Source organism: Bos indicus x Bos taurus, chromosome 19 (assembly GCF_003369695.1).
Source record: "Bos indicus x Bos taurus breed Angus x Brahman F1 hybrid chromosome 19, Bos_hybrid_MaternalHap_v2.0, whole genome shotgun sequence".
Classification (NCBI taxonomy): Eukaryota; Metazoa; Chordata; class Mammalia; order Artiodactyla; family Bovidae; genus Bos; species Bos indicus x Bos taurus.
In genome coordinates this window covers 25363264-25385565 of record NC_040094.1, presented here as the reverse complement: position 1 = coordinate 25385565, position 22302 = coordinate 25363264, and the positions used below count along the sequence as shown (strand labels likewise).

General features: G+C 47.2%; 1 protein-coding gene across 1 annotated transcript; it reads left to right on the top strand.

Moving 5' to 3' along the window:
* The first annotated feature begins 67 nt into the window (after positions 1 to 67).
* On the top strand, positions 68 to 20877 carry SHPK (sedoheptulokinase). Its single transcript, XM_027519563.1, has 7 exons — positions 68 to 287; positions 5103 to 5244; positions 10512 to 10695; positions 11463 to 11615; positions 13173 to 13348; positions 15528 to 15728; positions 17052 to 20877. Exons 1-7 carry the CDS (start codon positions 120 to 122, stop codon positions 17462 to 17464), a joined length of 1437 nt encoding a protein of 478 aa, XP_027375364.1. The 5' UTR covers positions 68 to 119; the 3' UTR covers positions 17465 to 20877.
* Positions 20878 to 22302: the final 1425 nt, after the last annotated feature.

Genomic DNA, 22302 nt, shown 5'->3' with positions numbered 1-22302 from the left:
CTCCTCAACCAATGGGAAGATGAGAATTCTGTGTGTTGGGCGTGGCTGGAAAGATTGGCAGGCGAGGGCCCGCCTCGGCGCCTAGGTCCAGGTTGACGGGTGCTGGCGAAGACGCTGTCATGGCTGCACGATCTGTCACTCTCGGCATCGACCTGGGCACCACGTCTGTGAAGGCGGCCCTGGTGGAGGCCGCGCCCGGCGACCCTTCCGGGTTCGTGGTACTGGCGAGCTGTGCTCGGGCAGCGCAGGCCGAGACGGCGGCCCAGAGCGCGGCGGCGGGGCCCCAGGTGAGGCAGCTCCCTGGAGCCGCACCGCCTCCGGGAGCCTCCGGACACCCTCTCCCTCCTCAATGAAGTCTCCCTGACTGCTCCAGCCTGCCTGATCTCTGCTTGCCTGATGCAACTCCCTCGATTCGATAGCTCTCCTCCCAGGAGCTTTCCCACCTGCTGGCACCGATCTAGCCACTCTCGAGCCTTCTTTGGAAGCCTTGCCCTCGGCGCTAGATCCCCGTGCTCTCTGCCCTTCACCTTCTGTACCCTGACCTGCGGGAAAATTGCTCTCCTGCATATGGAGTGATCGCAGGCCACCTTCTCATTCTTGTGGCTCTCTGCTCCTCACATCTGTCCCATGTCCTCAAATTCAGGATTCGGTTTGTTTCCTAGGGCAGTGTCTGGGTTTTCCTTGAGAAATCAGATGCAAAACCAGGTGTAACCTGCCCCTCTCTCATCCCACAGGTATAGATTGTGGGTGGAGGAACTCAAACATTTGGCTAGCAAAAGTCCCTTGACCCCAAAGGCTGAGAGAGCTTAGAGGAAAGAAATTAGGACAGGTCCATTGAGAAGTTCAGATTGATATTTCTACACAAAAACTAGTGTCTTGTGAAAACTACGAGATAGAAATTGAGAATTTCACCACAGTGGGCTCAGTTGTAAGAGGTGGGTTCAGAAAGGATATTAGTCCTCAGAGATGGAGTCCATTAATTCCCTGAAAAGGGTATCTCAATATTCAATTCATTGATAATAGAAATTAATATCAAGGAACTTTCTTTGTAACCTCATGACTTTCTGGATCTCGGCTTGTTTTTGTAATTGAAATAGATAACCTCTATGGCCGCTGCTGGCCACAAACTTCGATTTTCTGAGCCAAACCCCGTTCCCAAGAACTTTGTTTTTCACAAGCTCTTGCTACATAACTGGGCTCAGTTCTTTAGGGTTCACACTCCATCTTTTTTTTTTTTTTTTGGCTGCACTTTCCATCATGTTGGATCTTAGTTCCTCAACCAGGGATGAAACCCAGGCCCTCCTCAGTGAAAGCATACAGTTCTAACCACAGGGCTTCCAGGGAAGTCCCCAGAGTCCATCTTGCTCAGAAGCACTTCAGAGGATAAAGATTTCAGGAGCATATTTTCACAGAGTCTTTCAAAATTAATTTGGTTGGAGCATCAGGGCATTTTAGAATCGTTATCTCACTTCATGCACCTTGACATGGAGACAACGTCAGCTTGGACCCTGTTGGGGTGAGCAGCAGAGCCAAGATTCCAGGAAGTGGGTTTTAGGCAGTGCCCTTTTTCTCTTGAGAGAGTGCCACTTCTTGGCTCTAGACATAGGGCCATATTCCCCACTTCCTCCAGTGTTTAGCATGCTGTTCTCTGTTTACAGGCACACCCAGTGCTCCACACCTGCCTAAGGAGGGGTTTAGGAGATGTTCATAATAGCCCCCTCCCTTGCATCCTCCGCATGTGTGTTGTGCCCTGGGACAAACAGCACTACTGTAATTTCACCTGGAGCAGGATTTCTCAACCTTGGCACTGTTGATATTCGATGGCAGGATGATTCTTTGTTGTGAGGGGCTGTCCTGTATGTTGTAGGTTATTTAATAGCATCCCTGGCCTCTAACCCATTGCATGCTGGTAGAACCCTCCTCCCCAGTTGCAACACCCCCAAATATCTCCATATTGCCAAATGCCCCCTAGGGGACAAAAATCACCCCTGGAATAAATACTACTGATCTATAGAAACCTGTGATGGTTCTGTTCCATCCTCCTGTCCACATTTCTCACTCTAGAAGCATTGTGTACTCCATGGCCAAATTTGGCAACTATGTGGAAGGTCAGATGTTTAGCTCTTTGCAACTTTAAAATAACAGGATTTTTGAGGGAAACTGTCTACCCCCTTTTCTTTGGCTGTGCTACACGGCTTGTGGGATCTTAGTTCCCAGACCAGGGATCAAACCCAGGCCCACAGCAGTAAAAGTGCCGAGTCCTAACCACTGAATTGCCAGGAAATTCCCTCTGCAACCCTTCCTGTGCTATTAATTTGTCCTTTCTGGGCCTCCATTTCCCCCCTCTGTAAAAGGAGTGGGGAGGAGGAGGGTTGAATGAGTTCTTAAGCTCTTTATTTTCCAATCTGAAGTTCTAGGATTTGATCTGGATATAGACCACTTGATATTCTGAACTAAGGAATGGGGGCAGCACCTGTCTTGTTACACTGTGGGTGTACCCATTGTCTGTCCAAGAACTACTCCCCCGTCACACTCACCACTAAAACTCGCTGTACACTGACTGCCTCCTTGTCTTCACTCCATCCAGACTGTTCCCCTCTTCCGCTGTCCCCATCCACACAGCCCACCCACTTTGGGCCCATATAGAGAACAGCTTCTCTGTTCTGGGCTCACGCACCATCTGCCGGCCACATGGGAACTCTGTAAACCCGCACTGCCCAATGGAACTGTGAGCCTTGTGTAGTTTTCAGTTTTCTGGCAGCCACGCTAAAAAACAGTAAAAAGGAACCCTGAAATTAATTTTCATCGGCTATTTTATTTAACCCAATGTATCCAAATGTATCGTTTCAATATGTAATCATATGAAATTATTAATGAGAGATTGTTCTTTATTTTTTTCCTACTAAATCTGAAATCTGGTGTGTAGTTTTCAATGTGGACCTGCCTCGTGTGGCTAATCACTGCTGTGTTGGACAGGGCAGGTGTAAACAAATGTCTCTTCCCTGCTTCCTTTTTCCTTTGCCTGCTGTCTTAGTTTTTCCCTCCTGGGGGATCATGCGCATCTATGCAGCTCCTCTCTGCCCTGTCTTTTACTGCCCAGTCAGTTCTCCTGTAGTCTCTTCTGCATAAAGAGTCTTGTTAGGAGACTTCCCTGGCAGTCCAGTGGTTAAGATTCCAGACTTCCATTGCAGGAGGCACGGGTTTAATTTCCAGTCTGAGAAATAATATCCCCTATCCTGAGTTCAGTTCAGTTGCTCAGTCGTGTCCGACTCTTTGTGACTCTATGGACTGCAGCACACCAGGCTTCCCTGTCCATCACCAACTCCCAGAACTTGCTCAAACTCATGTTCACTGAGTCGGTGATGCCATCCAGCCATTTCATCCTCTGTCATCCCCTTCTTTTCCTGCCTTCGATCTTTCCCAGCATCAGGGTCTTTTCTAAGGAGTCAGTACTTCGAATCAGGTGACTAAAGTACTGGAGTTTCAGCTTCAGCATCAGTCCTTGCAATGAATACTTTCAGGGTTGATTTCCTTTAGGATTGACTAGTTAATTGGCCACACCATGCCGAGTGGTTCTGTCCAAAAAAAGAGCCTTGTTAGGATGTGGGGCTGCCTCCTCAAGAAAATGCTCTGTGCTGTCTGCTCACTCTTTCCCCCATCCTACCCCTCCTCACCTTCCTTCTTTCTAATCCTTTTGTCATATCTGTTCGGAGCCAAGAACTGCCACAGCCCAAGGCCAGCTGACAGATGAAGCATTAGCTCCAGGGAGGGGAGGCCTGCACTGCCCCTGGAGCAAATTCTGGCCCCTCAGCATGTTCAGGAAACACCTGCCTGAATGTGATCGGAAGCAACTACTAGCACCTCTTGTCAGGTGCTTTAGTCCAGGAAGCCTTTCTTATCTTTCTTTTTAAAAATAAGTTACAAGGTTTTTTATTTTTAAAATTTTTATTTATTTATTTGTCTGCACCAGGTCTTGGTTGTGGCACGAGGGATCTTCAGTTGCAGCATACAAAGTCTTAGCTGTGGCAAATTCGATAGAGTTCCCTGACTAGATCTCGAACCTGAGCCCCCTGGCACTGGGAGCTCAGAGTCTTAGCCACTGGACCACCAGGGAAGTCCCCAGGAAAGCTCTCTTGTCTACCTCTTTCCTGCTGTGTTCCATCCTTTTTCTACCCCAGTGTTCCATGTACCTTGCCTTATTTCTCCTTGCAGCACATCTTTCTCGTGTTTTCCTGTCCTGCTGGACTATAGGGCTTCCCTGGTAGCTCAGCTGGTAAAGAATCCACCTGTAATGCAGGAGATCCCAGTTCGATTCCTGGGTCCAGGAGACCCCCTGAAGAAGGGATAGGCTACCCACTCCAGTATTCTTAGGTTTCTCTGGTGGCTCAGTTAGTAAAGAATCCTCCTGTGGTGCAGGAGACCTGGGTATGACCCCTGGGTTGGGAAGATTCCCTGGAGGAGGGCATGCAATCCACTCCAGTATTCCTTCATGGAGAATCCCCATGGACAGAGGAGCCTGGTGGGCTACAGTCCATGAGGTTGCAGAGAATCAGACATGACTGAGTGACTAAGCACAGCACACAGCACAGCTGGACTGTAAGCACCTGTAGGGCAGGGCAGCGCTTTTCTCAGCTCAGACTGTTCCACAGCAAGGGCCAGAGTCCGGCCATTGGTTGAACTTGAGCTGCAGTGGCTCCTCATCAGTAACTGAAGTTGCTCAGTCATGTCTGACTCTTGGCGACCTCATGGATTGTAGCCCACCAGGTTCCTGCTTCCATGGGATTTCCCAGGCAAGAATGCTGGAGTGGGTTGCCATTTCCTTCTCCAGGGGATCTTCCCGACCCAGGGATCAAACCCATGTCAAGCCCTCCCTCATTGCTAAAGGGAGGAGTGGAACCTTGCCCACCACATTCCTACTCCAGGAGGAGGTGGTGGAGACCCCTCAGGCCCACATCTCACCCTTGAGGCCCAGTCCGCAGGTCCTGGGAGTGACCTCGGGGGAGTTAGCTAGGCAGCCCCCACGCAGGAAGTCCCTGCCACCTCTGTCTTCTGGTCCTCCCAGTGTGCGTGCCTCTGGCCAGCATGTCCTATTCTGTTTCCAGGGGCAAGAACAGGACGTGAAGAGAATCATCCAGGCCCTCCACGAGTGTCTCGCTGCCCTTCCCCGGCAGCAGCTCCGGAAGGTCTGTGGCATCGGCGTGTCGGGGCAGATGCATGGAGTCATGTTTTGGAAAACAGGCCAAGGTATGCTGGGCTTGGGGGCAATCACATTCTGTTAACAGTCACCCTGTGGGCGTGGGTTCTATCCCTGTTCTGTGACTAAGATCCTACATCCCTCCAGGACAAAAAAACCCAGTGTTAAACAGAAGCAATATTGTAACAAGTTCAGTGTGGTTGTTGTTCTTTAGTTGCTCAGTCATGTCCAACTCTTTTGCAACCCCATGAACTGTAGCCTCCCAGGCTCCTCTGACCACGGAATTCTCCAGGCAAGTATACTGGAGTGGGTAGCCATTTTCTCCTCCAGGGGATCTTCCTAACCCAGGGATCATACCCAGGTCTTCTGCACTGCAGGCAGATTCTTTATCACTGAGCCACCAGGTAAGCCCTATGAAGGCTTCAATAATGGTCCACATTGAAACAAAACAAAGCAAAAGCAGTCACCCTGCGATCTTCGATGGCCTCAGCCTGTGGTGCGGCTTAAAGCAGGAATTTGGTTCCCTGGCCAGAGACTGAAGTCAGAGTGAGGCAGTGAGAGAGCTGAATCCTAGCCCCCAGACCCATAGCCAGTGACGAGGTGCTGGCCTGTCAGCTTTGTAGAAAGGAATTTCCACAAAGATACAAAACGCAGTGAAACAAGTAAATTGTTTGTTAGGAGGAAAAAGGGTGTGTGTGGATAGACGCACGGGTGGGCTCGGGGAGAGTTGTGCCCTCGTGGTAGTTTGAACCACTTATATGGGGCGTTTCTTCTGGTTTCCGCCAATCATCTTGCTTTGCCATGTTTAGTTTATCTCAGGGTCCTCCCCTGTGTGTGTGCGCATCTCTTAGCCAAGATGGATTCTGGGAAAGAGGCCTATGGGAATGTTGACATCACCTACTATGGGGTGGCACTCCCTCCCTTTTTGACCCCTGAGGAGCCTTTTTACTCATGTGTAGTTGGGAAGGTCTCCTTGACCTCAAGAACGAGAAATATGTGGTCTCGCTCTTTCTTTTTTTGGCTACAAGGCATGTGGGATTGTGGCATCTTAGTTCCCAGACCTTAGTTCCCATGGGTCAAACCTGTGCCCCCTGCATTGGAAGCACGAAGTCTGAACCACTGGATTGTCAGGGAAGTCTCGGTCTCTTATTAATCTTATATCTGAGCAGGGTGCAGCTCCCCTTAGCTCCTGCTATTATCTTCATCTTGGAGTGTCTGTCCACAGGGGACAAACTCCAGCTGCTTAGCCTGGGGCTCATCTATCTTCTGCCTCACCGGGAACCAGAAACGTGCCGCCAAAGACTCTCTGTGAAGGGTCAGGCTGTCCTCTTGCGTTTTGTGAGCATCTGTCCCGTTCAAAGATGTAATAAACTGAACTGTCCACTCACACATTATACATGAACAGGGAGAGGGTGAAGAGTGAGTCCTCTCTGATTCTCTGTTGGGTTCAGTCGAGTGGATTTTTTCATAGCCTTCTCTTTCTTTGTACCAGTATCTTGGAGCATCAGTGCCAACACCAAGAGATTAGTGTAGCTGCAGGAAATATCAAGACACAGAGGAAACTTTTCTGCATTTGAGCACAGTTTTTGTTGTTTAACATCATCACAGATATTCGTGAATTTTCAGTTCCACGTCCTTTTCATGGGCACCGTTGCTAAGCATTATTTAGTTGGGTATTTATTTCAGAAGGTCTGCCACGGTGTAGATGTGGGTGGCTTGTTTTTTTTGGCCTCCAGGAGGGGAATTAAGCCAGCAAAACAGCAATGAGCACTTGGCATGCCAGGTGCAGAGCTAAGGGCATTACCTGTGTGATCTCATCGAATTTTCCCAACACCTTTATGATGTAGGTGACATTATTGTCCCTCTTGAGCAGATGAGAAGTGGAGGTTCAGAGAGATTACAAAATAATATGCTCAGGGTCATAGGACAGCAAGTGGTGACTCCAGCTTTCAAACCCAAGTCTGTCTGACTTCAGACACCTGAACTTTGAAAGGTCTCTGGGAGGACCAGAGCCACACAAGGATACACTAGCTCAACGGAGGGAGGAACAGCCCAACAGAATGTCCAAGGAAGGAAGGATCAGGCTGCTGTAGGAAGTTGTGAGCTTCTGTTATGGCAAGCATGAAGAAAAATTTTTAAAAATTCTAAAATGTTCAGGGCTCCCTTGATGGCTCAGTGGTAAAGAATCCACCTGCCAAAAAAAAAAAAAAGAATCCACCTGCCAATGCAGAAGACATGGTTTTGATCCCTGGTCTGGGAAGATCCCACATGCTGCCAAACAATTAAACCTGTGCACCCCAACTACTGAGCCTGTGCTCTAGAGCCCGTAGGCCACAACTTCTGAGTCCACTCCCCTAGAGCCTGTGCTTCTGCAACAAGAGAAGCCACCACAATGAGAAGCTCACACACTGCACTGAAGAGTAACCCCCGCCCTCCGCACCTAGAGAAAAGCCCGTGAAGTAGTGGGTAGCTTTTCCCTTCTCCAGGAAATCTCCCCAACCCAGAAACTGAACCAGGGTATCCTGCATTGCAGGCAGATTCTTTACCAACTGAGCTATCAGGGAAGCCCTGATGAAGACCCAGCACAGCCATAAATAAATAAATAAAATTATTTTGTATATATATATATATAAAATTTCTACATAGACATAAAAGTAGGGAGAACAGTGTTGTTATGAATCAACACACACCCATCACCCAGCTTCAAAAATATCAACATTTTACTGCAAGTGTTTTAAGCAGAGAATGATGGCTACTGGGGGAGGGATTGTAGTTAAGGAGATCTGAACATGGGATTCACCCCTCCTTTGCCTGGAGAATCAGTGGGCCAAGTGAGTGGCGACCTGCTTTTGAGCAGCTTGACGGAGGTCTGGTGATGCCGCCTTTGATCAGTCTTCAGGATGGGCCTGGGTAAGTGCAGAAGCCAGCCCAGGCTCTCCCCCTCCTCCTCTCCCATTGTCTGCCCACCGTCAGGCCAGCAGGGACCACGGGAGCTGCTTGGCTCCAATCGGTAGCAAGAGCCAAAGGCTGGTCATGGTGTTAGTGCTGACCTCTCGGGGAGAGTCTAGGTTGTAAAAGTTTTTTAAACTCCTTAATTTTGCGTTAATGAGAATAAATGTCCTTTTAATACTAAAACCCTTCCCAGAGTGGACAGCAGAGATCTAATGATTGTGGTCTGGTCACACGCCTTCCCTTCTGCCCATCTCCTGGACTCTGTAACAACCACACAAACCATCATCCATATGGGTGGAGAGAGCTTCTTAATATTTCATGGAGCCCGCCTGCCCACCTACTTGGTTTGGTTTCTGTTTATGGGAAGGAGGAGAGTCACCATTTGACCATGATGATAACCTGCTTAGTGGAGCGAGTGAAATCCTATTTGAGATCAAGTCGTTCTGCTTTTAACAGTGGCCATAATTTGGTTTGATTTCAGAATCTGCAATACTTGAGGCTCCTTGCTGGGCCCCATGGGAGACATAGGAATGGAGATTCAGCCCTCCTCTGCCAGGGCTCACTCAAGGCGGTCAGCACAGACAGGCACCAGTAACCTGAGCAGAGAGCTAAGTGCCTCCATGAGGGCACAGGCGAGCCCATTGGAGGAGAGGAGAGGGAGTGAATGGTGTCTTTTGAGAGGCCTGTGGTTATGCCAGTTTCCACATTCCATTTTCAGGCTCAGTAATGGCAGGAGACAAGTAGGGATCATAAAACCAAGCTAAAAGCCCAGCAGCGGGCAGGGAGAAAATTTTCACTAGTGTATAGTAGACAAAGGATGAAGCTGGGGGCCTATGAAGAATGAGTAACAAAGAAAGGACTAACGGCCCTGTGGACTAATGGGCAAAGGAAACCAATAGGCAGATGCCAGAAGAGAAAGTACAAATAGCTAATAAGCACTTGAAAAGATGCTCGATGTCACTATGAACTAGGGAAATGCAGATGAAAATAACAGTGAGAAATCATTTTTCCACTCACTGGATTGTCAGAAATCAGTTTGAGAATATCAAGAGTTGGCAAAGGGGGTGGAAAATTGGTTTTTTAAAATGCTGTTCCTGGGGGTTTCCCTGGACACCAGTTTGATCCCTTATCTAGGAAGATCTCACATGCCTCCAAGCAACTAAGTCAGTGAGCCACAACTGTTGAGCCCGTGTTCTAGAGGTCTTATCACACATATGTTGTAAGGCTAATATGTAGATGAAATAAATTAATATTTTGAAAGTGCTTTGAACAATCCCTGGTACATGTAAGAACTCTGTTTTATAATACAGACAAAATAAAAATGATAGTTCCAGAAGTTTTTTAAAAAGGGTCAAAAGAGTTTTGGAAGCAGATTAAAGGGTTGGAAAAAAAAAGCTGCAGATGTCCAGCTTTAGTGCAGGGGTTAGACTGCCAGCTTTAGGCAGAAATGTGGCTTTGAGGGTGGATTACCCTAAGGGGGGGCCATCCCATCGCCTGCTTACACCTATTTTGCAGGTGAAACTTCAAAAGGTCCAGGTGCATACATTTGTGACCACCTCCCTGCTCTTTTTCTTTTTTTAAAAGTAACTTTTATTGGAGTATAGTTGATTTACAATGCTGTGTTAGTTTCACGTATACAGCAAAGTAAATCAGTGGTACATATACCTATACCCACTCTTTTTTGGATTCTTTTCCCATATAGATGATTAGAGCATTTTGAGTAGAGTTCTCTGTGCTATACAGTAGGTCCTTATTAGTTATCTATTTTTTAAAAATAAAAATCTTGTTTGTTTGTTTGGCTGTCCCAGGTCTTTGTTGTGACACGCAGGACCTTTGATCTTCGTCATGGCATGAAGAATCTTTAATTCCGCATGTGGGATGTAGTTCCCTGACCAGGGATGGAACCCAGGCCCCCTGCTTTGGGAGCATAGAGTCTTAGACACTGGACCACCAGGGAAGTCCCCAGTTATCGGTTTTATATAAAGTAGTTTGTATTTGTCCATCCTGACCTCCCAATTTATCCCTTCCCCTCCTCCTCTGTAACTAGATTTGTTTTCTCCATCTGAGACTCTATTTCTGTTTTGTAAATAAGTTCATGGGTACCATTTTTTTTTTTTTTAGATTCCACATATAAGCGCTGTCATATGATATTTGTCCTGTGTCTGACTTACTTCACTCACTGTAACCATCTCTAGGTCCATCTACTCCCTGCTCTTCTGGGTCCTGGCTAGGACCCCTGTGTGTGAATAAAGCATTGTCACGGGTGATAAAGTCCATCCTGTAACCTCACTAGCAGGGTAGTCTCAAGGACATGCTGCTGCCCATCAGTTGCCCTATTCTCCTTTTTTGGTCATCTTCCTTCCAGGCTGTGCATGGACAGAGGGAGGGGCCGCCCCTGTGTTCGAGCCTAGAGCTGTGAGCCACCTGGTCACGTGGCAGGATGGCCGGTGTAGCAGTGAGTTCCTGGCTTCTCTGCCCCAGCCGGAGTCCCATCTCAGCGTGGCCACAGGGTTTGGCTGTGCAACCATCTTCTGGCTTTTGAAAAATAGGTACGGACGACTGTTCTTTGAATTGGATGATGGATTTTCAGGGGAATGAGAGTGGCTAGCTGATGATGGCTCAGTGGGTAAAGAATCCACCTGCAATGCAGGGGGCACAGGAGATGTGGGTTTGATCCCTGGGTCAGGAAAGATCCCCTGGAGAAGGACATAGAAACCCAGTCCAGCTTGCCTGGAAATCCCATGAACAGTCCATGGGTCGCAGAGTCAGACACAGCTGGGCCCAAGCACTATGATTTTGATGCAGGAGAGTGGCTAGGGAGCGGTACCTCTAGCCGGTCAGCATCACTCCACACTGGACTGTCCCTTAGTGAGCGTGGCCCCGCGCAGGGTACAGTCTCAAGACCTAGACTTGGTCTCCCACTGCTTCTTCATTTTGCAGAGGGAGCTTGTTGATTATCCGATTCTAACCCAGAGGGGGAAAGAACGGGGCCAGTGAGGGTAAGGGAGTTGCCAAGGGTCACATGATGGGTTCATAGTGGGGTCAGGACTGCTAAGAACGGTTGATGTCCTGCTTTCCCAGGCATGATGTGTCCTCCTATGAATACCCTCCCCTAAGGCTGACTCTGACCAGCTTGGCTTGGAGGCTTTTGGAGGTCCTCACCTTGGGAAGTTCGGCTGTGGGGGACTGTAGCCTGTGGGATTCTGGTCGCTGCCCAGTTATGCCATGTCTAGTCCACACTGCCCTCAGTTAGCTGTGGCTCATGCTTTTCAGTCAATATTAAACCACGCTGAATTGTTTTGGGTATGACAAACAGCCCGGAGTTCCTCAAGTCCTACGATACAGCTGGCACCATCCATGACTATGTGGTTGCCATGCTGTGCGGCTTGGCAAGACCCCTGATGTCCGACCAGAATGCTGCTAGCTGGGGCTATTTCAACACCAGGAGCCAAAGCTGGAACTTGGAGATGTGAGTATAATCTTGCAGGCTGGCTTGAGGCTGAAAGGTAGAATCTCTGAAGTGGGAGCTTCAGTGGGGTTTTCCTATCTGGGAATAGTGGAGGATTCCCTGAGACCAAGAATCAGGTTCGAACAGCCCCCAGCCTGTTCCAGCCCCTGGGCGTGGGTGGGCCTGACCATAAGTGAAGTCCCTGGGGAAGGGCGCTGCCCACCATGCCATGCTGTCCTGCTCCTCCACTGTTGCCTGGGCCTGGGGTGCACTCCCCAGTTCTTTCTGAATCCCAGACCCAGCCCATAGATGCTAAACCACAACTTTCATTTTTAAATACATTTTATCTTAGTTTTTTTTACTTTCTGTTTTATATTGGAGAATAGTTGATTAACAATGTTGTGTTAGCTTCAGGTGTGCGACAAAGTGATTCAGTTATACAAAAACACGTACCTATTTTTTTTTCAAATTATTTTCCCATTTAGGTTGTTATGTAACATTGAGCAGAGTTCTCTGTGCTGTGCAGTAGGTCCTTGTTGCTTTTCCATTTTATTTATTTTTTGAATTAGAAAAGAATAGCTTTATTGCTTTTGTCAAGCAAAGGGGTACACGGCAGGCTCCTGACTGTGAAAATTGTGTGTCCTCCAGTTATCCATTTTAAATATAGCAGTGTGCACATGTCTCCTTAACTATCCCTCCCCACCACCATTTTATATATATATATATATATATATATAAAATGACACAAACTTTTAAAAGCATTTCATTTATTTCATTTATTTTTTAACCTTTAATTTCTTTTAATAATGGCTTGTATGCATAGAGTTGTACATCTTTTATTAAATTTATTGTAGGTATTTGACTGTTTTTGATAATATTTTAAATGCATTTTCTTTTTTAAAATAAATTTTTATCATAATATATTTAAAAGTAGGGTTAATAAATGGAAGGAGTAGACTTGAGGGATACCTTTTAAGTTCTTTTGAAACAATCATTTGCCTTTTCAGGTCCAGAGGCCCATAAATTCACTTCCTCCAGGTCCCAAATTCTGAGCTCTGTAATAAAACAAAAAGCACCTGGTAGTTCAGGTAAAGGACTTTCTAGCATGTTTTATGAACTTGACAGCCCCATGTTCACTAACCCTGAGTGGTGACTACATTTGGTACTCAGGAGACTGATGGGTTTGACTTTGGTTTGGCCTGTGCTAACCAACTGTGACTTGGCTCTAAAACTCTGACTGCCCCCCTTTGCAGAGTGTTTGTGCTCCCCTCAAACACAGGAGGCCAGATGCCGATCTGCTTCTTAGCCAATCCTTTCCGATCACCTCTGCTTAAACTGGTTATGGTCTTCCTTGGAAGGCCCATCCCAAGCTCTTGAAAGCCAGTGTTCACTCTAAAAAACTCAAGACATCTCATGGTTTTAAAAAAAGGCAAAAGGGCCCTCTGTACAAACACTGGATTCTGCCCTCTCTTCTTGAACGCGTGTCCCAGAGCACTTTCCTTTGCTCGGTTTCCTGGAAGCAACAGGAGACAGAAGATCCAGTACCAGCTAGATAGGCTGTCCACTTTTGATTTGCAGACTGAGGGCCGCCGGCTTTCCCGTCCAGCTGCTCCCAGATGTAGCGGAGCCTGGCAGTGTGGCAGGAAGAACTTCACAGGCCTGGTTTGAGATCCCAAGGGGGACGCAGGTGGGCGTGGCCTTGGGTGATTTGCAGGCCTCTGTCTATTCCTGCATGGCCCAAAAGACCGATGCAGGTAAGTCTTTCTTTGGTTCTCTCCTCTAGTCTCTACCGGGGCCTCATAAGCCTCAGCTCTGTGTGAGGGTTTAAGGGGCACACATAGCCAGCCATCTCGATGTCCTCTTGACCGTTGTCCTGCAAACATGAAAAATACCTTCGGGACTTCCCTGGTGGTCCAGTGGTTAAGACTCAGTGCTTCCAATACAGAGGGCCCAGGTTTGATCTCTGATCAGGGAACTAGATCTTGCATGTTGCAACTAAGAGCCCACATGCCACAATACAGTCCAATAAAAAACAAAACACAAACAACAAAACAAAAAACCCCACCATCATCCCTACAGGTGAAGCCCCTACCCAGGGAGCTTATCCTCTAGCAGGACGAGCTCTGCCCTGAGCACAGCCAGTGCCTTTCTTTTCTAGGGTCAGCTAAGGAAAATGACTCTCTCTAGTTAGCTGGTTTCTGTGTGTCTCCCTGACCAAGGAAACAGATGAGTAGATTAGGGTTTTTGTTACTGTGTGTGTGTCAATGAAAGTTCTCTTGGATTTGATTAGAAATGCAGATTTTCCTGTATTTTGTGTGAGAGAGTCACAGTGAGGTGGAGGCTGCCCTCCAGGGCAGGGTTTGGCAAAGTTTTCCTGTAAAGGGCCAGGTAGTAAATATTTCAAGCATTGTGGGCCATTTAGTTTCTGCCACAACTACTTACCTGCTGTTGGGGCAGAAAAGCAGCCTTAGCTAATGCATAAGTGAGTGGGTGTAGCTGTGTTCCAATAAAACTTTATTTATAGAGGCTGAAATGTGAATTTCATAAAATTTTCATGTCTCATGAAATAGTCTTCTCCTTTTCATTTCTTTTCAACCATTTAAAAAGGTAAGACTATCCCTCTGGGATTGTAAAATGGTGCAGTCCCTTTGGAAAACAATCTGACAGTTCTCTGAAAGTTAAGCATGAAATTACTACGACCCAGCAATTCCTCTCCTTGGTGTATACCCAAGGGATTTGAAAACACGTATCCACACAAAAACCTGTACACAATTTTTTCCCTGCAGCCTTATTCATAATAGCCAAAAGAGAGAAACAACCCAAATGTTCATCAACTGATCAGTGGATTTTTAAAATGTGTATCCCCAGAGATAACATGCTACAGCATGGGAAGGAAAGTGAAGGGCCACGTAGTGTGTGATTCCATTCCTGGGAAACGTCCAGAGTTGAATGGGCAGATTCAGAGAGACAGAAAGAAGAGTCATGGTTGTCAGGGGCTGGGAGTGGGGCTTGATTGCTAACCCGTAAGGGATTTCTTTCCAGAGGGGTAAAAACGTCCTAAAATTAGATCACAGTGATGTTTACCTGTGTATATACCATATACAGCGCATATAGTGAATATACTAGAAAGCACAGAACTGTACACTTGAAAAGGGTGCATTTTATGCTGAATTTATTTGAATTATAATACATCCCAATAAACTTATCATTAAAAATGATATGTATACAAAAGCCACTCCTAGCTCCTAGGCCATATAAAAACGGATGGCCAGGCTGGATATGGTCTGGGGGCTGTCATTCGCCCCTCCTGGGGTGGAGTAGACCTTGGGCTTTGGGCCTGCCTGCCCCAGCGAGGTGGTGGCAGACTGTGTGTTTCATGTGATCCTCAGGGCAACCAGGTTGAGTGGGCCCACTTTGAGAGCCCTGCCTTGTTATCAAGGGGAACAGAGAATTCATTCATCTTACGTGGGTTTTCTTTGTCATCACATCTTTTTTCCTCCATCAGTTAGAACTATTACAATTCAAACTTTAGTTTAAAAACTGACCAGTACTATCCTTTGTTGTTGTTTAGCTGCTAAGTCATATCTGACTCTTTGCGACCCCATGGACTGTACCCTCCAGGGTCCTCTGTCCATGGGATTCTCCAGGCAAGGGTACTGGAGTGGGTGGTTCTATTTCTTTCTCCAGGGGATCTTCCCGACCCAGGGATGGAACCTGTCTCTTATGTCTCCTGTATTGGCGGGCAGGCTTTTTTTTTTTTTTTTTTTAACCACTAGTGCCACTTGGGAAGTCCAGTTGATTTATTTCAATTAGTCTCTGCCTCCTGAAAGGAGGAGTATCCAGAAATTTGTGGCACACTTCCCCAGCCCCATTGTGACTTGTGGCCTCTGAGTTAGCCCAATGGGCCTAACCTCTGCTTTCCTCGGACCCCAGTTCTCAACATCAGCACCTCGCTTCAGCTGGTAGCTTCCATGCCTTCAGGATTCCAGCCACCACAGACTCCAGACCCCGCAGCCCCAGTTGCCTACTTCCCATACTTCGACAGGACTTACCTGGCTGTGGCAGCGTCACTGAATGGGGGCAACGTGCTGGCCACGTTTGTCCACATGCTGGTCCAGTGGATGGCAGATCTAGGTAAGGGTGGTCCATTCAGCGGTGTGTTCTCTGCTTGTCCTTTCTGTGTGGCAGTGTCCTGGTGCTGAATGTACAATAAACTTCTAGATTCATGTCTCAGACTGAACCAGGTTCTGTAGGGATCTGAGCTGGCAGCCTTCTTTACTCTCATCTTCTGAGCTGCCATTGCCTACTCTCTTTTGAGAGTATTACTCCTAACCTTGACTGTGGAGCATCCTGATAGTCTGCCAGCTCTCCTTCACCCCACTGTTTTTTTTTTCGGTCAATTACTTTCTAGGTCAATAAGCCTCTGGGTCCCATGTATTTGAGATTTGCCTTATTTCTTTTTTCCTTACTTATTTGCCTGCATTGGGTCTTAGTTGCAGCACATGGGAGTTAAATGTGTTACTGATGAGACTCTACAGTGGCTTTTGGTTGGAGGTTCTCAGCACTGGAAATACTGTCCTATTTTTATCCCTAGAAATGGTGAGTATTTGACTTGGGGAAGAGGGATGCTGAGCATGGGATTTTGTAAAAGTTCCTCAGGTGGGACTTCCTTGGTGGTCCAGTGTCTGAGACTCTGCACTCCCAATGCAGGGGACCCAGGTTCAATCCCTGGTCAGGGAATTAGATCCCACATGCTGTCACAACTAAGAATTTGCATGCCACAACAAAGATCGAAGATCCCACGTGCTGCAACTAAGACCTGGTACAGCCAAAAAAGTGAATAAAATATTTTTTTAAAAGTTCCCCAAATGATTCTGATGCTCTCACGTAGGGGTAAGCACTGGTCTAGAACCTTCTACTCAAAAAGCGTGGTCCTCAGGCCAGCTACACTGGCTTCCTCTGGGAGCTGATGACAAATGCAGAAGCTGAGGCCCCATCCCAGGCACACTGAGCCAGGAGTTGTATTTTAATAAGACCCTTGAGTGATTCAGAACTCTAAGCTCTGGTCTAGACTGGTGGTTCTCAACCTTTGCTGAGGGGCAGGCTAGACTGTGGTCCTGGGATTTCTCTGGCACTGCTAATAAGTCTAATAGGAGATGTGATGATACTTACTGATCAGTGTATGCATTTGGCCCACTTGGGAGCAAGCATCCCACAGCTGCGGGATGGTTAGGGCTCACACAGCATATAAGTTCTCTCTCTGAAGGCTGGGTTGGGGTGAGCAGTGAGAGAGCTGGCTGGAGTCTGGGGCCGAGCACAGCCAGCCAGACTGAGTGAGTTCTGAGCCCCCTACAGTGAGGAGGGACAGCAAGTCAACCCATTCCTGCCCCCCTGGGAACTCTATAGCCTGCAGCGAGGGGGTGCCTAAACTCACACGACCTTTTCTGTCCCTGGCAGGCCTACAGGTTGAAGAATCCATGGTGTACTCATGCATGATCCAGGCAGCTGCACAGCAGAGAGACACCTGCCTGACCATCACTCCAACAGTGCTGGGTGAGAGGCACCTGCCGGACCAGCTGGCCTCAGTGACCGGAATCTCCTCCTCTGACCTCTCCCTGGGGCACGTGACGCGGGCCCTGTGCAGAGGCATCGTTCAGAACCTGCACTCGATGCTTCCATTTCGGCAGCTCCGGGAGTGGGGTGTGGAGCGGGTGATTGGCAGTGGGAGTGCGCTGTCCAGGAATGAAGTGCTGAAGCAGGAGGTGCAGAGGGCATTCCCTCTGCCAGTGTCCTATGGACAGGATGTAGACGCAGCTGTGGGGGCCGCTCTGGTCATGCTCCAGAGAAGCCTTAGCCAGCAGAAGTCCTAGCACATTCGTTGGCCAGAGGACTGTTGCAAATTTTATCTAATTAACGTCCCTGACCTGATCTTGGGGGTCATCCTTTTCTTGGACAGCTCTGTGTTCAGCTTTTAAGCAGTGCTTGTTATTGGGGCCTCAAGAGTCAGTCTTCGGGGCACACACTCATAATGCAGCCAGGAATCATCAACCAGATCCCAAATCAGTGCCTTCTGAAACTCACCTGAGAGCTGGTTGCAAATGTAAATGTGAGAGAGAGAGAAAGAAAGGAGGAAGGAAAGAGAAAGGGAGAAGGAAAAGGAATGGTAACCCAGCATCTTGGTCAACAGGGTCATCTGTAGGCAAAATAAATGTGGGCTTCAGACACCAAATATAGTCTGGTGGTTGTGGGCTCCAACTAAGAACACCCTGTCGTATGTTCTCACAACACAGCTGGTTGAAGGCACAGAAGAGGGAAGGCAAGGTGGGTGACGTGACCAGTAAGGGGGACAGATGCTGTATAGCCCGACCATTCAAGCATATTGTTCCCAAGAGTCTGGCCAGACAGCGGAAAGACCCTTTTCTAGGAGTGTGTCTGTGCAGCAACGTGTTTTTGCCCCTGCACGTCTCCAGGAGGCCTTCCAAGGGGAGGGATGCAGCTGCATGTGCTCCTTCCAGAGAGAAAACAGAGAGAACCCCTTGTCCTGATTCCCCAGGCTGGCACTGCTGCAGAACTGGTTTTGGGAGGTTGGACATGGCTCTGGGAATCATTTGTAGGTTGTCCCATGCAAAGCCCTGCCCGCCCCACAGTTCTACTGAGATAAGCAGCTGCAGATCACTCGGGAAAGTCATGGAAGTTCTCTCAGCCAGAATGAGTTGACACCACCATTTTGAGAGAGAAGGCACCTCGGGCTGTACCAAAGGCTAGCAGACAGCCCTGTCCATTGGGAGGAGCCGAGGTCAGGGAGGCAGCCTGTCTTGCATTCCCAGGATTCTCGGGGTGGAGACTGTAAATATAGGATTGGGAGCTGGATAGGTATCCTGCAAAGCACTGAAACTCTCTGTCCCCATTCTGCATGTCCACTGTATCTCTCAGGGCTGAGCCTTGCACAGTCCAAGCTTGTTAGCTAGCAGTCCTGCTGCTGTTTCTATTGCCAGTGGCTTGGAGCCTCTGTAGCAGTTTGGGTGCAGCTGCCAGGGCCTCATTTCTCCAGTCTGTAGTAATAAACCACTCACTTCTTCTGTCCCATGCTTAGGAGGTACCAGCCTGAGCCTCAGCTGAGGAACTGGGTCATTAGTGCTGTTTGTCAACATCCTGATCTTAAGCACAAAGTAGGCTTGGACTTTCCCAGCTGATTGGTTTCAGTCGGTGAAACATCAACAGAAGTGATAGCTTAACAATGTCGGATTCGTGATCTCTGAAGAAGATTTAGCTTCGGGACCAGGGACCAGGCTTGATCACTGAAGAGACTTTGTATAGCAGAGTTTTATTACAGTGAAAAGGGACAGAGAAATCTTCTGAAATAGACGGGGGATGGAGAGTGCCCCCCTTGCTAGTCTTAGGAAGGGAGTTATATACTTTTTCAGTTGGTTATTGCAATAAACCAAAAGAATGTCTCAAGTTTGTAGACATACTTCCACAATATACATTTTAAGATAACAAGATTAGAACTAACAATAGAAAGATATTACCAGACCCTCTCCCATAATACACATTTTAAGATAACAGGATTAGTCAGAAGGTTCTCAAGAAGGAGAAATACGTCCTCAAGCAGGATACATTGTTGTCATAATGGTACAGAATCATACATTGGTATAGAGTTTAAGGGAAAACATATTCTTGAGCAAGATGAATTGTTTTGTTGTGTAATCATCAGCTCTGGGCTTAAAGAAAAAAGCATTTGTCTTTTTCTCCTCCTTGAGAGCCCCAGGCCCCTTTGTCCTCCTCAGGGACCCCAGACTTATCAACCTACCTAGGAATTGACTCTCTCATTTCCCTCTTTTCTTTTAGGAGAATTATGTTGCCAAGGGAAAGGGGCACCATTTTCATTCCATAACTACTTTCTGCTGTTGAGGGGCATCATCCCTAAATTGTTGAGGCAACATATTCTCCTTACTCTCATATTGAGGGTCTCTGATCCAGGGGCCTCAAGTAACAGTTGGAGGAGGTTGTGGCACTTGTAGGAGCTCGAACAACCATTTGTAACCTAAAAGCTTTCAGATGGTTAGAAACAACCCCCATTTTACAGTTATAGATGTAAGGCAAAAGAGTAATTAAAACAAATCAAAACATAATCAAAATTAAAAGTCACATTATGTACATAGTTAAGGTACAATATGTTACACCAGTCCATCTTAGGATCATTCAGTTCATTTCAGTCGCTCAGTCGTCTCCGACTCTTTGTGACCCCATGAATCGCAGCATGCCAGGCCTCCCTGTCCATCACCAACTCCCGAACCCTACCCAAACTCACGTGCATCGAGTCGGTGATGCTATCCAGCCATCTCATCCTCTGTCGTCCCCTTCTCCTCCCGCCCTCAATCCCTCCCAGCATCAGGGTCTTTTCCAATTAGTCAACTCTTCGCATAAGGTGGCCAAAGTATTGGAGTTTCAGCTTTATCATCAGTCCTTCCAATGAACACCCAGGAATGATCTCTTTAGAATGGACTGGGTGGATCTCCTTGCAGTCCAAGGGACTCAAGAGTCTTCTCCAACACCACAGTTCAAAAGCATCAATTCTTCAGCGCTCAGCTTACTTCACAATCCAACTCTCGCATCCATACATGACCCCAGGAAAAACCATAGCCTTGACTAGACAGACCTTTGCTGGCAAAGTAATATCTCTGCTTTTTAATATGCTATCTAGGTTGGTCATAACTTTCCTTCCAAGGAGTAAGCGTCTTTTAATTTCATGGCTGCAATCACCATCTGCAATGATTTTGGAGCCCAGAAAAATAAAGTCTGACACTGTTTCCACTGTTTCCCCATCTATTTCCCATGAAGTGATGGGACCAGATGCCATGATCTTCGTTTTCTGAATGTTGAGCTTTAAGCCAACTTTTTCACTCTCCTCTTCCACTTTCATCAAGAGGCTTTTTAGTTCCTCTTCACTTTCTGCCATAAGGATGGTGTCATCTGCATATCTGAGGTTATTGATATTTTTCCCAGCAACCTTAGATATCATCAGATCAAGAAGAGTATCACATATGATTGTTGGTGAAGGTGTTCGCAGAGTTGAAGAAAGTCCTTTCCCTGAAGTAGGGAAACCCACCATGGGAAGCCTTCAATTGATGAGGATATTGAAAAGCTGAAAGCTGAGTCACATAGTTAATTCTAAGGCTTCAGGATATATGACAATATCTGTGTGCAAAAACAGTCTGTCATAGAGACAGCCCCTTCTTGGGGCAGTTCAAGCCCGTATTAAAGCTATGGGTAAAACTTTAAACCAATTGTCTTGTGTTTCCTGAGTTAGCTTACGCAGATGCCTCTTAATAATGTCATTAGCCTTTTCAACTTTTTCTGAAGATTGGGGTCTCCAGGAACAGTGTAAGTGATATTCTATTCCTAGAACTTTTGACACCCCTTGAATTACAGCAGCTTTAAGGTGGACCATTGTCACTCTGAACTTTAGAGTTGAAGATCCCATTTACATCATGAGAAGTCATTGCAGTAAGATTTCGCCCATTCCTTAACCTTGGGCTTTAGTGGATACTGCTTTTGATGTGGAAATAAGTGAGGGTCATTGAGCTTGATAACAATAAGAACAGTATTTTGTGCTTGACTCAGTTTTTTCATCAGCCCACACTTTTACATTTTGTTCAGCTAAAAACAGAGGGTCCCATATTCATGAAAACAGAGGTCTGGACCCAGAAAGGGTGAGGGAGACTCTGGCACAATGAAAAAAACAGGACAGAGTCCCACTTTCAGCTTAAAGGAAAACGGAAATAATAATGTTTGGCTCACCCAGACAGTCCCATTATGGTAGTGGGTCGGGAGGGAAGTGGGTCAGGGGCTTCAGCGAGCACAGAGAAAGTTGCCCCAGTGTCCAAAAGAAAACCAACTGATTGGTCCCCCACAGTTATTAATACCTGGGGCTGCTCAGGTATTATTAGGACAGGGACTTGTGTGGGGACCCCTGGGCACCTTCAGTCTTGATTGTCCTGAGAGTCTGACCCCTGGGGCCTATGCCTCAGAGGGCAGTCTCTTCTCAGGTGTCGTCCTTTACAGACCGGACATGGAGCTGAGGGGCTGCTTAGATGCCTGAAGGCAGTCCCGTTTAAGATGCCCCTCCTTTCCACAGTAGTAACAAGCCTGTCCCTTTTCACCTGGGTTCCTCTGGGCATTTTTCTCAGGCTGTTTCAGAGTGGATCTAACAGCCATTGTTGGGGCTTCAGTCTTTTGCCTGGTTCTTTTTTTCCTCCTATTTTCTTCCTCGTATTCTCTACCATAATATACTGTCCGAGCCAGCTGCAACAGCTCTTTCTAAAGACTGGTTTGGTCCAAATGCCTGTTTTAGTAGCTTACGGCAGATATCTGGAGCCAACTGAGTGAGAAATCTATCTTTTAAGATTATTCCTCCTTCTGCAGTTTTAGGATTAACATCAGTAAACTTTCAGAGAACCTCCCATAGTCTATCTAGGAATTTACCAGGAGTTTCCTTCTCTCCCTGTTCTGTCAGCCAACTTAGCATAGTCTAAAGTCCTAGCGCTTACTCGCTTGAGTCCTTCAAGAATACATTTGACAAAGTGACTCTGATGTTACCTTCCTTTAAGCATGTTATAGTCTCAGTCTAGCACTGTTATGGGAACCGCTTGGCTCCCAGTAGGGAGGAGGGCTATTTCATGTACCCTCTTTCCCCTGTCTCACGTTC

Bases quoted from the DNA above. Each gene is read 5' to 3' on its own strand.
- SHPK (XM_027519563.1), top strand. From the start codon at position 120: ATGGCTGCACGATCTGTCACTCTCGGCATCGACCTGGGCACCACGTCT. The intron at 5,245-10,511 runs GTATGCTGGGCT...TCTTCCTTCCAG, and splicing joins GTTTTGGAAAACAGGCCAAG to GCTGTGCATGGACAGAGGGA. The intron at 13,349-15,527 runs GTAAGTCTTTCT...CTCGGACCCCAG, and splicing joins GGCCCAAAAGACCGATGCAG to TTCTCAACATCAGCACCTCG.